Below are 17,042 nucleotides of genomic sequence, written 5' to 3'. Positions count from 1 at the left end.
ACTGCTATACGGTACAACATGGATAAGCCTTGAAAATATTATGTTAAGGGGAAGAAGTCAGACCCATAGAGCCACACGTTGTATGATTCCACAATATTGAGAAAAGGTAAATATATAGAAACTGAAAATCAATTAGTGGTTGCCTAGGGCTGGGAGTGAAATCAAGGATAAACTGTCAACGGGCACAATGGAACTTTTCAGAATAAAAATGTTCTAAAACTGGATTGCGGTGATGGTTACACAATTCTGTAAACTTGCTATTTTAAAAAAATCACTGTGTTGTACACTTACAAGAGGTAGATTTTCATGGTATTTAAGTTACATTTCAATAATGCTGGATTTTTTTTAATTCCCTCAAGATGCTCAGTGAAAGTCTGATGACGGAGTGAAGGAGTTAATGTATGAAAAACAAAATAACTTCCTCCTGCTGAATTTAAAACTGTCCGCCAACACCAGCACAGCAGGACACTGCACAAGCTAAACTAGTTTACTGCTAAAATTCTGCAAGCGCTGGTTTTCATGAGCTCTGGCCTATATTTCAAGACTGCTTAACCTGCCACATTAGTCTACAATAAGATTCCTAAGAATCCTGTGTGGGTTTTTTTTTTTTATGGCAAATGTTAGAATAACATACAAGATCAGCAATAAATGCTTTGTTCTTACAAATTGCATCAAATTAATCTTGTGACAGAAGGGTATATTTCAAATTAATCCTTTTACTATGTTACAGCTTTACTGGAGCCTTAAGGGAAAAACCAAGCACAAGCATGAAAATGGACTAGATTATCCTCATGTGGAAAGCTCCAACGTCACCTGGAATGGAGTCAATTGTACCCATAAAAATCAGCCAATTAGTGTTAGTCACATTGCAGACCTAAGACAGTACAATTACCAACTAGCCTTGCGAAAGCAAGTCCATTACATGATGAACATTTAAAATGGGCCATACTCTACATTTACGTTTTATAAATTAAGGGTTCAAAAAGGTTCACACCCTTTAACCCATTAATTTTACCGGCAGAAATCAATCCATGGCTGTAATTTACAAGTCAAATAAAGATGTAAGATAAAAATATTCAAAACAACATTATTGATACCAGTGGAAAGTTAAAAAACACCTAAATAATTAACAGTTAGGGAACTGGTTAAACAAATGATAGCACGATATATACTCGAATGCTATTTAACCCTTAAAAATATTTACCAAGAGCTTATAATGCTAAGCCAACATGTTTATAATACAATGTAAAATGAAATAAGAATGATATGAAACTGTATATTAAGTATGCTCTCAACCATGAAAAAAAAATTCTTGAGGGAATTATGTGAAAAAATTAAGAGCCTCTTGGTAAAAAAAATTAATGGTGATATCTTTCTTATCACTATGTTTTTCTGAATTTAGCTTTTTTCTAAAATAAGCATTAAGAAAGTATCATGTCTCAAGAACCAGAAATATTGCTACTCTATGCTATCAGGAATGAAAAAATATTAAAAGTTATGGTGAGGAAAAATCATGCAACTATTTTAAATGTTTATAGAGAACTTGAAATAGCATTTTTTAAAGCTTAGGTTTATAATGGTAAGTGAAAAAAGCAGATCTATAAAAAGTTATAAAAATGTTTCTAACCCACAAATAAAAAAATATTGCCCCCGAAAAGAACTATAATATTAAAAGTTCATTTTTTTAAGTAGACAAAATGAGGGAGAGAAATTCCATTCATGATAGTAACATAAGTAAAATAAACCATGTTTTTAATAAGAAAGATACGTCATTATGTGAAAAAAAAATTATATTTTCTTAAAAGGTATAAAGGTCAAAATAAATAGAAATACAATTTTCCTAAATGGGAAGATTTACTAAAACAAAAATATCAATTTATCCAAAAATATTATATAAATTTAATAAAATTTTATTAATTTAATATAATTCCAATAATAATCACAGGAAGGACCCGGCATAGTGTAGTTTCGAGCACAGGGATAAACAAATTGATGGAGCAGTATGGAAAACCACCCAAAAAAGTCCAAATAAACATGGAAGTATTTTATTTATAATTAGAGTAGAACTTCAATTCAAATGAGTAAGAGTGGGCTATTTAACCAGTGGCACTGACATAAGTGGCTATAGGGCTCAATGAAAACAAGAATAAACTTCTGTCTCTAACACAAAAAGAACTAAACTCCAGATAAATCAAGATCAAAGAAAAATATAAGAGTAAAAAATTAAAATGCAAAAACAATAGAGGAAAATGCAGTATCGGGACTGGATACTCTAAAACCAAGATTTTTAATGTTTGTAGAATTAACTGCATAAAATTTTTAAATTTCTACACAACAAAAGATATCATAAATATGGAAAAACAATAAATGACCGAAAATATTTACAGCACATATAACTAAAAAAAAGGATTAATAGTTATAGTACATGAAGAGCTTTCTACAAATGGATAAGAAAACAGACAAGCAACTCAAAAAATACATATATATATATAAAATATACATATATATGTTAAAGAAGGTGAACAAACAAACCATGAAAGGAGAAAAAATAGTTAGCCAATGAACATATGAAGATATTCAAGCTCACTAGTGGCCAAGAAAGTGTCACAATACCAAAATACCAATTTAAGACTATCGATTTTAAAACCAACCATAGATCTAGCAAGAATATATGTAAATGAGTACTGTTGATAGGAATGTAAATATGAATTGCTACATCTTTCTGCAAAGAGATTAGGACATACAATTTTTTAAAATGTCCGTACCCTTAAACCCAGCAATCCTACTTCTAGGAACGTAGCCTATAAAAATAAAAGCACTACTAATTAGAAAATGAGTAAAAACTGTAAATAGACATTTCAAAAAGTAAGTGCACATATAAGCACATGAAAATATGTTCAACATCATTGTTAGCCAGTAAGGAAACGCAAGTTAAAACCGCGATGAGATATGCCTACACACCTGTAAGAATGTCTAAAACAGAAAATCATGACAATACCAAATGCTGACAAGAATGCAGAGAAACTGGATTATTTGTGCATTGCTGGGAATGTAAGTGGTACAGTCAGTCTGGAAAACAGTTTGGCAGTTTCTTATAAAACTAAATATGCAATTATCATACAACTCAGCAATTGCAGGTTGCTTACTTTAGAAAAACAAAAACTCTGCTCACATTGTACATGAATGTTTACAGCAGCATTATTTGCAAAAGCCAAAAACTGAAAACAACCCAGATGTCCTTTGATGACTTATGAATGAACAGACTGTGGTATATCCATACCATGAACTACTACTTAGCAATAAAAAGGAACATACACTATTGATACATGCAACAACCTGGATGAATCTCATGGGAATTATGCTGGGGTGGGGGGTGGCGAGGGGGGCACCAATCCCAAAAGGTTACACACTGTATGATTCCATTTGTATAACATTCTTGAAATGACAAAATTATAGAATTAGAGAAGAGATTGGTGGTTGCCAGGAGTTAGCAAGAAAAAGGGAGGCAACTGAAGGGAAGTGGGTGTGGGTATAAAAAGACAGCAGAAGGGATCCCGTGGTAATAAAACTATTCTGTATCTTGACTGTAGTGGTGGGTACATGAACCTACACAGTGATAAAACTGCACAGAATTAAATACACACACACACACACACAAATAAGTATAAGTAAAACTAGAGAAATTTAAAACACCATGCTAGAGTTTTAGAAGCTGTTATTATTGGGGGCTGGAGGTAAAGGGTAAATGGAATCTTTATTATTTCTTACACCTGCAAGTGAATCTACAATTATCTCAAAATTAAGAGTTTAAATAAACAATTAAATACAAAAGCACTAATAAGAAAGGATATACATATATACACAAATATTTTATTGCAGAATTGGTTATAATAGCAAAAATGAAAACAAAGCTAGAAACAACCTAAATGTCCATTAACAGAACAGTAAGTTATAGCACCTTCACACTATAAAATATTACATAAAAATTTTTAAAAAATGAGATGTCATACTTAACATTAAGAAGCACTTTTTTCCCCACATTTTAACGTCTCTGAAATCTAGATGTGCCTCATAATTGATGCAGTTATAGAATTAAAACAGGCATTGGTTTTTCTTTCTTAATTACACAGAAAGACGGCATTGATGGTAACTGCGGTTTTATGTTATTCGTTGACCTATGACAATGTCCATAACATACAGTCAAGTTTTTTTTTTTAAGTAAGTTACAGAGTAATTTAAACGGTATGATTCCCATTTGAAGGAGGAAGGGGAGAAAGAGAAAAAGGAGTGGGCTTTATGAGAATGTCCTTTCAATTACTTGCACATCTGCCATCATGTGGGTGGATTTAAGCATCCTTGAAAATTCAGGCAAACTCATCTAGAGCAAGGATAATGAAGGCTGAGGGCACCTCATCCTCAGTGTGACAGCACCAATGTGCAAGGGCCTTCCACACTCCTTGCTCTGCCAGGGGTCCTCATAGCGGGCAATCACATCAGCACAGTGTTCACCATTAGTGCTGCGTGCTCCGGCCCTGTGCATCCTCTCTCTGTGCTAAGTCAATGGAGTAAAAGTAAACTGCAGCCCAGAGATAAAGGGCCAAAAAGATATGTGGAAAGAGGGCAACCATCTAGAAGAAACGAAAACTGGATCCATGACTTATCCCATAGACCACACAAAAACAAATTCCAGATGGCTTAAAGGATTAACTGTAAACAATAAAAATCCTACAAGAAAATGAAAAAGACCGTATGTACACTCTAACGTTAAGAAGATCTTAAAAACACTGAAAATGCAGAAACTGGTAAGTAGGTAGGTATCATAATGTGGTACATAATAGATACTATTATCTATGCTTACAAAGATAATGGGCAAATCAAATTGAAAAAATTTTACAATGCTGAAAACAGAAGAAATGTTAATTAGTTACTATAATATATAAAGAGCTCTCACAAATTGATGAGGGGACCAATAATCCCATAAAATGAGCAAATAATATGAAGAAGCTTTGCACAAAAAAAGTAAAGCCAAATAGTCAACAAACATTAAAAAAAAAAAGATACTGAAATTCATTAGCAATCAAGGAAATGCAAATTAAGTGACAGCGAGCCACCACTTTTCACCCATGAGACTGACAAAAACTTCAAAACACTCAAAACTGCTGTTGGCAAGAAAAAAAGTAGTCTCCTGCACTGCTGTCAGAAGTTTTTAGAAAGATACTTGATCACAACTACAAAAAGTAAACACATACTCTCTTTGACCAAGCACCCCAACTCCTGGAAGTCCATGACAAAGAAATGAAATCCTCAGTATATAAGAAAAGATGCTCAAAGATATCTATTGTTTCATTGTCCATAACAGCGAAAATTGGACACAAAATCAGTATTCATTTAGAAGCAATTGGTTGTACATCTGTATCATGTAGTATAATTTATGTTTTTATTATATTATATTTTAAAAAATAATTATTAGAACTAAACTTGGAAACGTTTTGACAGGGTAGCACTAGAAGATAATATGGATGCAGACCATTATATATACATAATTCAATTTTTGTAAAACAATGGCAATAAAATATGTGCATATACATTTATATTTTATTTGTAAAAGATTAATAAATGTAGACAAAAAGAACACAAATAATTTTTGATCATTAACCTAAGTTATCCAAGGGAGGAAGAAAAGGATCTGGAGAAAAGAGGCCAAAAAAAAAAAGAACAGTTGACAAAAAAATGCAAGCGTGGTAATAGCGAAAATTCACAAGGCAATAGTTTTCAAGATACTGTAAGTGTGAAAGTTTGAGGATGACAGGCAGGCATGTAAAAAGGAATCCATGGATATTCTACCAGAGGAGCCAGAAATTAGAAAAATAACCAATTTTGAAATGGGTAAATTCACAATTTCTGGCCATTTTCAAAGTTACAAATAGAAACATAGTAAGTATCTGCGCTGGGGTAGACAGACCTCCAGCTCTTGCTCTGGACGCAAACACTGCTTGGGACTCTCCTGGTAGATAAGGAAATTCAAAATCAAGAAGAGAAGATGGTAGCTGGGAAGGCATCGGCTGACAAATCCAAAGGGAAAAAGAGAACAGAGAGAAACAAGGGCCCTAGATGCAGAAGGAGTGAATTAGTGGGAAATGAGGAAACAGAAAAGTGACATTGAGTCAGTAGCCAGTGGGAACTCCAAGTTTGGCCGGAGTCCACAGCCTGGGAGAAAGCAACTCCACACAAAAACCTTGCTTTAAAAACATTTTTTTTAATTTAAAAAAAAATAAAAAAACATTAAAACGACATATTTTTTCTGCTTTCTGGCCACACCTTAGAGCCAGAGCATTCATCTCTCATCCCCATGCCCAGTCAGCATTCAATCTCAAGGCTCAGTCCTAAGGCTTCTCAATCTCTCCATCTCTTCTCTCAATACTACCGCCTCCACTCGGCCCTCTCATCCACCACACAGAGACACCTGTCCCTGCGCTCCCAGACCCCATTTCACCTTGCCCGAGCCCCTGGCATCCTGAGCAGAGAAGCCTGCCTCCTGAAATGCACAGCTATGTTGCTACCTTTGTTCCTTACTTGCCCAAACCACACTTCGCTACATGTACACAGTATATGACGTAATTTTAAGGGGAAACATAGATGAACATTTTTATGTTAATCATTTTAATGTGTCAAGAAAAAAAATATACCCAGCCACCGATCTTTGATTTCACTGATGGTGTATTACTTATGACAAGACCAGAGTGGACAGGGCCTTGAAATTCCACATCAGGCCAATTTCTGGCCCAGAGGGTATACGGAAATAGCAAAAACTGTAAAAATGGTATACAAATAGTTTAAGAAACAGTACCTTAATTAATAAAGTTCAAAAACTTCCCCGTGACAGCAAGAGAAGAATCCAGGAATGACCTTCCAGCCCATCTCCCCACACACGTGACACACTGTCCACGATCCCACCGTTTTCTTGCACATCCTTGCACCTTCGCATTTGCTATTCCCACTGTCTGGAATTCCCATCCTGCCCATTTGGCCACTAGGGCCCCTGTACACACCTCTCACGCCTGTACTGTGTAATTATTTTTGCAGGCCACCACGACTGTCCACAATCTACATGTCCATCTCCTGGGCTCGATTTTGAATTCCTTGAAGACAGCAACCATCTCAACCAGTTTGCATCCCCAATGCCAACATAGTGATCTATAAACAAACATCTGCTGAATAAAGGAATTAATAAGCAATCATTCTAGCCTTTAGTTTCCAAATTAGCCAAAACACAGCTATGACTAGTCATAGAAAGAAAATGTATTGAGTTTATTAAGTTCTTACTGGGTGTGTCAAGCAAACATTATTACATCTAATCATCACTACGACCCTAAGTAGGTACCATGATCACCATCTGATTTTCCAGATGGCTCGACAGGCCTAAAGAAGCTAATAAGTCCAAAACAACACAGCTGGTAATTGCTGACTTGTGGCCAGGTAGGCATGAACATAAGTATGTCTCATACTTCATGCTCACGGCCTCTCTCCACCGTCAGGATGGTGATGATGATGACGACAAAGACAGTGCTTACACATTATTCCCTATGGGCCAAGCACAGCTCTCAACAGCTATCAATCTAAACAACATAAATATTTATTAAAATTTAGACATGGAAATGTGCTCAGACTTGCTAAATGCCCCAGAGCTCCCCAATTCCTAAAAATACTCTTTTTCCAAAAAGAAATCAATTCGCTTGATCAATACAGTAAAATAAAAGGAGATGCAATGTGGAACTATGTACTACAGAGCCTCAAAGTGGAAATAAAGTGCTCAAGATTCTAATGAATGAATCTCCGGAGTTTTTGCCAAGATGAGAAGAATCAGAACATCCAGTCAATACCTCAAACTACTAATAGGAGGCTGGTAAGAAACTTGTGACAAACAAAAGATAAAAATCACATGACGAACTTCCAGAGACATTGAAAAGAGGGAAAGGAACGCCTGAAAAAGCCATGTGGTTTCAAGGTGTCCAGAGGAATACGTATGGCAGTTTTCCACTGCGCTAAGAATAATATTAGGGAACAGCAAAGGGCAGTTGCTTTCGTTTTTTTAGCTTCCTTAAAAGTTCAAAAATGTTTCTAATTTCTCAACAAGTACTGAAAAATCACCAAAACAAATCACCCTTCCCTGGAATGCTTGGAAAGAAGAAATGCTCTCCTCTGATTTCTCCTGGCATAGTCACCTGGAAGAATCACAAAAACTGACAATTTCTAAATGTTCTAAGATAAATACCCAAAGCCAACTCACTGCCACCCATAATAGCAAAAAGATCCAATGTGCAGAGAGTATTCACCAAGTGTCAAAGCACTTTCCATAAAATTGTAATGACGATAACAATAGTTAATAATTTCTGGAAACTTCCTGGCCACCAGACACCGTTCTAAGGACCGCACAGGAACTAAGTCACAACACTCCGTGGAGTGAATACCACTACTAGTATCCCCGTTTACAGGTGAGGATGCTGAGGCACAAGAAAGTCAGAAACTTACCCACCGTCCAACACGACTCAGACCTGGCAACACCAGGATTCAAACTCTGAGCTCCAAACCCCACGCTCAGTCCACTGGGTTCCTATTTATAATTCCAAGGGAAAGCTTCCAGATTATGTTCTGTAATTCCACACGGGAAGAAGATGCTTCTGTGAGACAATCACGTATCTAGTCTTTGAGGTAAACTTTCAGTGCCTTCTGAGTTCTTGGGCCATTATTTCCAGAAGGCGAAATATTGGAAAGGTACGTTACAGCCTCTCCACAGACCGGTCTGACTGACAGATTGTGGAATAATTTCAATGAAGCACAAGAACGGGTCTTTGCTCTTAGTGGGAAACAGCAGGAGATCACCAGCAACAGAAAGGGATGAGAAGAAATATGCGCATCAGAGAGCCCAGTGACGGCCACCTCCTCCTCCTGAGGTTCCTAAGGACGAGATCGGATGGGAAAAAAAAAACAAGCCCTACCTGTCATCTCTCCTCATGTAAATGCTGGTTTTCACTTCACATGAAGACTGTTGCATCTTGCTGTGTTACCTCGCCAGATCTAACAAACCTACCACACACACGCACTCACACACACTCACACTTTGCATTTTTGGTTTTAGCAGAAAAATACTGTGCATCACGTAGGCCCCAAAACCAAACAACAACTTCAGTCCTGACGGCACTCTCTTTTGCAAATTTCGGTCACTCACAACCACCTAAGCCACTTTTGTCACATCTGAAGATATGTACTTGTCTTGAGTTTGACTCACTTTTTTCACTTAAATAAGCCTGTTTTAAAAGGAAAAATGCTATCACTAAGCCATGGAAAGCCAGTATCGTGGGCCCTAAACAGAGTAGCCCTAAAAGTAAATGTAACTGAAATCAAGTTAAAGTCTGTCTCGGCCATGGCCAGAGGAAGGCTGGGCCTGGTGCCTGTGCTCTCTGTTTAAAGAGGAGAAGTTCAGAGACGTTATTTAGAACTGTATGATACTGTCATTTTTGTAGGTCAAAGACGATCGAATATTGGCGATTTCATTTCAATCAACTTAATATTCACAGCAGATCGAGTCTTGCCCCCAACTACACTGAGACTGAAGAACTGAAAGGAGAATAACTGAGCAAAGGAATTTAACGCCATGACGTTTAACACTTAAGATAATGTTAAGTGTTTGCAGTGACATTAATCTCTCAATCTGGGAAAGTAGATGCTGGAAAGACAAGAAGGGATGCGGTGGCAGAGGGTGAGGGCCACCCCAGGAACACGGTCTCTGCACTCCAGTCCCATCCCACTGCCGACCAACCATGCGACCCACCTAACCCACGCCTGCGCCCCCAGGACCGACAGTTAGCGATGACAAATCAATGCTACACAGATGACCGGCCTCCACGCTTTTCTGCCTATAAAAGTAGAAAAATTATCCCCTCACCCCCGCTAGTTGTCAGGGTCATTGCAAAGACGAAATGAGATTGATGACATAGATGCGAACACCACACTGTACAAGAGAGATCACCGTCATACGGCAGCAACAGGGGACAACTGCTGGGCATTTTCACCACCCCGTCTTCATTCCGCCTTCCTAACAGCACCCACACATCATGCTGAAGGTAGATCTCCTGTTCCCTAAATAGTGTCTTGGTGGGATGGTGAACCCAAGCAGACACCTTCGCACTACACAAGCCATCACAGTCCCCAGAAACTCCTTCAGCCAAATCCTTCTGCTGCTGGCCAGGAGGTGGCCAAGCGACCCGAGACTGAGCAATCAGGTGCTTCCTTCTTAGAATGTCGATCTTGAGCAGAATGAGAGAGAATCGGAAAACAGCTGATGTTCATTCTGATGCCGGAGAGCTTGACGGGGCGGGAGTCCAAAGCGGGACCCCGACCCAGAGCTCTGGTGACCAAGTTCTTGCCTTATGCTGCAAGGAAGAAATAAAGAACTAGACAAACAGCAAGAAGGAAAGAGCGAGGTTTTTTAAAGCAAAAGTACACACTTAAGAGAGAAGTGAGGCCAAACGCAAAGAGCAAGTCAGGCCAAGCCGTCTGGATCACAGGCTTTTGTTTTTCTTGGGGGGCAGGGCCTGCAGATGGAGTACTTGCAATGCAGGTGATATTATAATGATATTATGATTAGCCTAAGCTGAACAAAGGACAAGGAAAAAACACTGGAGCCTTATCCCATGGGGGGAGCGGGGGCGGTGTCCCAAGGCTATCCGCCCTGCCTCCAGGTCTTGGCTTGTCTCTCATGCCACCTGGAGGGGAGGGGGCGGCCCATGGCCATCTATTCTGTCTCCAGCTTTGGCTGGTTTCTCACCCCAGTCTCACGACTGGGAATCAAAACAGGGAGAGGGCTGAGTAAAGGCACAAGGGAGAAATTCCAGAGTCACATCCTGGAGGGGAGGGGGAACACCCCTAGGCAAACTATCTTGCCTCATTCCACCAGCAGAACCTTAGCTGGATCACCGTGACTGCTAGGACACCATTTCTTGGCTTCTACTTTCCAATGTATGAGCCTTCCAAAACTACCTTGACTGCTTCCTGTCTCCAGGCCTGGCCTGCCATCAATTCCATGAGATCACAATATCCTCAACCACAGTAGATTTTGGTTGTTCGTTCCCAAAAAGCCCTGGCAGATATACCAGTGCACGACCCTTTCAAAGGTTCCTACGGATGCTCATCCAACCAGCTGGACTCTCTAGCAGAGGGGTCCCCAACCACCCGCTCCCTCACCACCACACACACACACCCCAGGGCCACACAGCAGGAGGTGAGTGGCGAGGCCAGGGAGCAAGCTTCACTGTATTTGCAGCCACTCCCCAGAGCTGGCATCACTGCCTCAGCTCCACCTCAGATCATCGGGCATTAGATGCTCATAGGACCACTGGTCCCTGGTGCCAGAAAGGTTGGGGACCGCTGCCCTAGCTGTAATCACAAGCCAACAAACGCCTCACAGTCCTGCCTAAAACTTTTCCTAAGACAGTAAATTTAAAATGCATTCAAAGAGAACACTTGGCCTTTTAAGAAAAATCTCTTCCAGTTTTCCATTATCTCTTAGTAGACACAGGTTCTTAGATTCCTGGAGGAGGAGGATGTGGGAAGAGAGTTCCATTTTCCAAACAGGACTGAGACCGATGCCCTGAGTTAACATGGTTCTAAAGAAATCCTCCATCTTCAAGTGTTCCTTTGGGAGCAAAAGAGAACAATAACAAGGCTCATGAGTTCACCTTTGCCCTTCTACTCTATTTGTGGTCTACGTGCATCAGCAGGCAGAATGGGTAGGTGTCAGGAGCTGAGTAACAAGTGTCCCAGCCAGACTTCACTCCCTGAGGAGCGAGGACCTCCTCGGATGGAATGAAACTAAAACTCCTACATGTTTGGCACTTTCACACATAGTAGACAACTCAATCCTCACAACTGGCTAAGTAGACACCTATGTGTGGGTTTTCCCCTGGGTTTTCCCCTCGTCACCAAGCAATTCTCCAACACCAGCCAGATTGGAGAATTCAACTCAATTCTGACACTATCTACCTGGAGACAGCATCAGGTTACACGGGTTAAGGTCTAGTCCTGCAAGACTACACCTGACTCTGACTTCAGGGGACAGTCACAAGTCCAGGTTGTCACCTGTATTTCGAACTGACCAGATATATATCTTGGAGCTTCCCATGACCTCCTCCACAGGTTTGATTAATTTGCTAGATTGGCTCATAGAACACAAAAAAACATTTTACCTACTGGATTACTGGGTTTCTATAAAAGGAAGTAATAGATGTAAGTGATCCTTAGGGCAAGGTATGTGGGAAGAGGGTTCCACGCCCTTTGCAAGCAGGCCAGTCTCCTGGCACCTCCAAGTGCTTACCAACTGGAAGCTCTCTGAACCCAGTTCTTTTGGGTTGCTATGGAGACTTCATCACCTATGTGTTGTTGATTAAATCATTGGCCATTGATGATTGAACTCAATTTTGAGCCTCTCCCCTCTCCCCTGAGGTGGGGGTTGGGGCTAAAAGCTCCAACCCCCTAATCATGTGGTTGGTTCTCCCAGCAACCCGCCCCCAACCTTTGGTGATTTCAAGAAAGTCACTACGAAGACACAACAAAAGACACCTTTATGGCTATCATCACTTTGGAAATTCCACAGGTTTTAGGAACTCAGTATCAGAAATAGGGACAAAGAACAAACATATATTTTTTATTTAAAGCACAGTATCAAAATAGATGTAATTCTTGGGCTCTGAGAGGTTAGGCAGGTCACACAGCTGGAAAGAAGAAGAGCCAGGATTCAAGGGCAGGCCTTGACAGCCCACGCACTCCCACACCGGCCTGCCCAGGGCACATCCACAGGCCCCTGGACGAACTGAAGCAATAAATCAATCTAATGACCTAATGCCACAAACACATACTAAGAACCTAACGTGTGACAGGCACAAAATGTTTGTGCAAAACACTGAGAAGCAAAGAATGGAGAAGCTGTCTTCTGCCCTCGAAGCTCACAAGCTTCACGGTGGCACAGATATTTAAATACTTGACTATGGTACAATGCAAGGCACGCACTCAACCAGACAATGAATCTTGACTGGGCACCTTCTAGATGCTTCTGGGCACTGGGAATACATCAGTGAACAAGACAGCATAACATCCCTGCCCACACAGAGCTGACGTAATAGTGCGGGAGGCAAAATAAAATAAAATAAAAAATAAAAAAGCTTAACTTATAGTCCATTAGTTGGTGATAAGTGTTATGGAGAAAAACTAAACAAAGACAAGACAGAGAGTATAGGGCTGGGGGTACCATTTTAAGTCTGCACCCAGTTTCCGATAGTCCCCACACCTCCACTAAAATGTAGCGCTGCATGCTTTGCTCATGGCTGGTAAAGTGTCACAGAAGAACAAGGGTATGAAAGGGCGGAGAAGGGAAGTGGCTCTGCCAGGGTTGGCGTAAGAGAGTGAAGGATGTGGACAGTCTCCACGGTGAGATGAGTGCTGAGCAAGTGACTTCCCTTCCCTTCCTTTGCAGGAACGAGCCTCCTGGCACTCCAGGCCTTCAGAGCATCAATCAGCTCCAAACGACTTCACAGAACACTGCCATCGAATGCCTGTGTGTCCCGTACCTTTGCCAAGAACCTCTATGTCTCCTGATGTTACGAGCTTTTGCAATTATGTCGGCCTTTCCTGGGTCATGAAAGTCAATGGCAACTTTTTTTGGACTTTTTAAAAAATTATCAGAAAAGATAAAGATTTCCAATATTTCCGATATTCTTATCTTTGTTCACATTTTGGTCCATTTTGAGCCAGAGTTGTTTAACACGGGATCACTCTGCATCCATACAAGTTTGTATCCTGCTCTTGTTATTTTTACTAATTTAATTTTTAAATTCTACATATGTATTTTCTACTTAAAGTAAATTCTATATAGACATCAATTTAATGGCTATATAACATTTCATCCCATGATGCATTACACTTTATTAACCATTTCTCAATTGTTGAGCATTTAGATTTCTGAGTTTTCATCACTAAAAATTACCCTAAAAATAACTTCATGCAGAAAGGTATTTCAAGTAATTCCCTCAGAATGGACTCCAAGAAGGAGAATTAAGGGAAGGTGGAAATACTTTAGAGTAGTCACTGCATAGGCGTCGAGAGATCACCACATTTATTCACTACACCACCTGGCTGCAGAGGTAGAATATAGAAGCTGGTCCTCTCTTGCCACCTTTTTGCTCTTGATGGTAAATGGTTTTAGAAACGACATATTTACCTGCTGTCGGAATCCGAGGCGATCTCCTTCCTCCCTCCAAAGCGGATCTGGCACTGCATGGAAAAAGAAATTGCTGACATCAGCCGTTGGGATGGGACATTCAAACATCACAAAACAGGCCATACAGGTCTTGGAGTCTCAAGGGTTAAAGGACCAGAAACTCCAGGTGCCCAGTCAGGGCCTCCCCCTGCCCTGGGTGTCAGTCCAAGACCTAAGACAATAGATGCCCCACCTTCCTGCCACCACTTAAAGGAAGCCCTCATCTCCCGCTTGTACAGAAGTGAGCGTCGTGGAGAAACAATGCCAAGAGGGCAACAAACACACACAGCCTTCCCCACGTTATCTGGAAAGCTTCTTCCATGTGTCAGCAGCTGACTATCTATAACACAGAGCTCTTAACAGGCAATAATGAAAACTTCCACAGATCGGCAATGATGAGCCCCTTTTGACAGGGCCCCAAAGTTGTCGTGACTGGCTAAATCACACTTCGAACAAGTCATTCGGTGGTGCTGAGCGACAATTTACCCATGGTGGGTACAAATGAAAGCAAACTATTCTTTTTTTTTTATTGTGGTAAAATATAGACAACAGAATTTGCCAGTTTAACCATTTTTAGTTATACAATTCGATTCACAATATTGTGCAACCATTACCACTATTGATTACTCTCTTTTAAAGGTGTAGAATCTCTGATGCGGGTGGCAGGCTTGCAAGATTCCTGAACTTATCCAAAAGAGAAAAAATATATACGTATATACACATGCATTTATAAAATTTTAAATGATACATGTGTAAAAAATCATAGACCTGCACACTTAAAATTAGTGTATTTTATTGCATGAAGATTATACCTTAATAAAGTTGATTTTTAAAAAGCACATATAAAACACTTTCACCCTCTAAAAATAATAATACTAATAATAATAGCAGCTCCACACATAAGCTCCAATTTATTTCTATTTAATTGCTATATTTAAAATGGTTCCACTAGCTTTATCTTCTTGTCATATTTTCTGTTTTCTGGGGCAAAGAAAGAAGAAACGAATAAGGTGGGCTCTGAATTTACAGTGGACCAGGCGCTGATCAGGCCTTTATCTACTTAAACACGATTCCCTCAACAGCCCTGATTACAGAGCAGAGGGATGCCCAGAGAGGCTGGGTGAGTTGTCCCAGCACACAAAGATATGAAGAGATGAAGCTGGCATTCAACCCCGGCTACTCCTGGGCCTGTGTCCTTTCCACCACACTGGGATGCTCCAAGGCTTAGGCAGATGCTAAATTCTCGGGCTCACATCAACACAACACACATCTCTATTAAAGTATTTATCTCCCTATATTGTGATTGCACGCATATAATTGTCAGTAGCCCGTTCCAAAATGTGAGCTACCTAGAATTCCCAGGGTGGGACCCTAGCTCTGCTACTTATTAACTATGACACCGTTAGCAAGTTATTGAACCTTTCTGAGTTTCCGTTTCTTTAGTTTTAAAATTTAAATAATTATAAGAACTATCTCACAGGGTTGTTAGAAAGATGAAATGCAAAGCACTAAGCAGAGAGCCCAGCACATGATGAGCGTGCAATAAATGATGCACGTCTGGTACATGCAGACAAGTGAACTGATGCCAGCTCATGCCGAAGCTCACTTCTCACCCAGCCAAAAGCCAGGGATCAAAAACAGCATCGATCAATCGGCACAGAGCTCTGGAGGATCCATGCCACCCTGGGCACCCATTCCTCCTTATCTCTGTTCACAGGATCCTAACTCCAACCACCACCTCAGCACCCGCACGAGTTGCCCTAAAACACAGCTACTTGGAAATGAGACCCTGAAACCCACATCAATGCTGTTCTCAAAGGGACATCACTGAGATGGTCCCCCATAGGGCTTTAGAAAGTCACAAGGCAGGAGCACCTCTGTCATTCCCTCTGTTTGCCTTCTCTGCTCTATCATTTCCTGGAGAAAACTACTGCCCTCACTGTTCCCAGATACAAAGCGGGAGTCATTCTGCTATACAGAAGGGCAAAAATGACCTCCACATTAATTATCTGACACTATTACTTGATCTGAAGGTCAAATGTGAGCTTTTCTCTTACCTGTTTCACTGCATCCAGCAGTCGCTCCAATAGAAATTGTCTTTTCATGTCATTGTTCTGTGATCCTAAAATGCAACGAGGCTTAATTAGTTCTGTTTGACATTAGCCTTTTGTTAAGACTTTCTGGCATATAGTATATGGCTGTCCCCAACTAGCATCAGTCTTCTCTTTAATGACATCAATAACAAAAGCAGACACCAATAATCTACATTATTACAATGAAGTGTTCCCATTTCCCTGTTACTACATCACAGGAAAGCAGCTAAACTATGGTCCCCAGATTTGAAGAATGTGTCCAGAGTAGTGTAACTCAGGTTTTCTCAACCTTGGCGCTATTGCCATTTGGTGCAGATAATTCTCCGCGATGGGGCTGCCCATGAATGCCAGCATGTATAGCAGCATCTCTGGCCTCTATGCACTAGATACCATAGCACACGCATGCACGTGTATGCACATGCACGTGCGCGCACACACACACACACACACACATCCCAGCTGTGGCAACAAAGATGTCTCCAGATGCTGCCAAACGTTCACTAGGGGATAACACTGCCCCCAACTGAGAACCAACAGTCTACTTAAAATATAGGTTTCCTAGTATAGCAGGCACTGCTCATTGGCTGACCTCACCATCATCACCAATGTCTTTTTCCCACAGTTACCTTTCTCAATAGAAG

The 17,042-nt window shown here is 40.3% G+C and overlaps 1 protein-coding gene across 6 annotated transcripts in view; it reads right to left on the bottom strand.

The window, feature by feature from the left end:
- The window catches only part of SNX29 (sorting nexin 29), a 440,342-nt gene that overhangs the window by 406,813 nt on the left and 16,487 nt on the right, over nt 1-17,042 (bottom strand). For all 6 annotated transcript variants that reach the window (XM_039885359.1, XM_039885355.1, XM_039885356.1 and 3 more), the window contains exons 2-3: nt 16,366-16,430; nt 14,270-14,322 (exon numbers count right to left, since the gene is read on the bottom strand). In XM_039885359.1, coding sequence (XP_039741293.1) covers nt 14,270-14,322; nt 16,366-16,430 — 118 coding nt within the window. The remainder of the gene's footprint in view (nt 1-14,269; nt 14,323-16,365; nt 16,431-17,042) is intronic.

Source organism: Pteropus medius, unplaced genomic scaffold (genome assembly GCF_902729225.1).
Source record: "Pteropus medius unplaced genomic scaffold, Ma_sr-lr_union100, whole genome shotgun sequence".
NCBI lineage: Eukaryota > Metazoa > Chordata > Mammalia > Chiroptera > Pteropodidae > Pteropus > Pteropus medius.
Note: the sequence above shows the minus strand (reverse complement) of the source record. Positions and strands in the feature narration are given on the sequence as shown.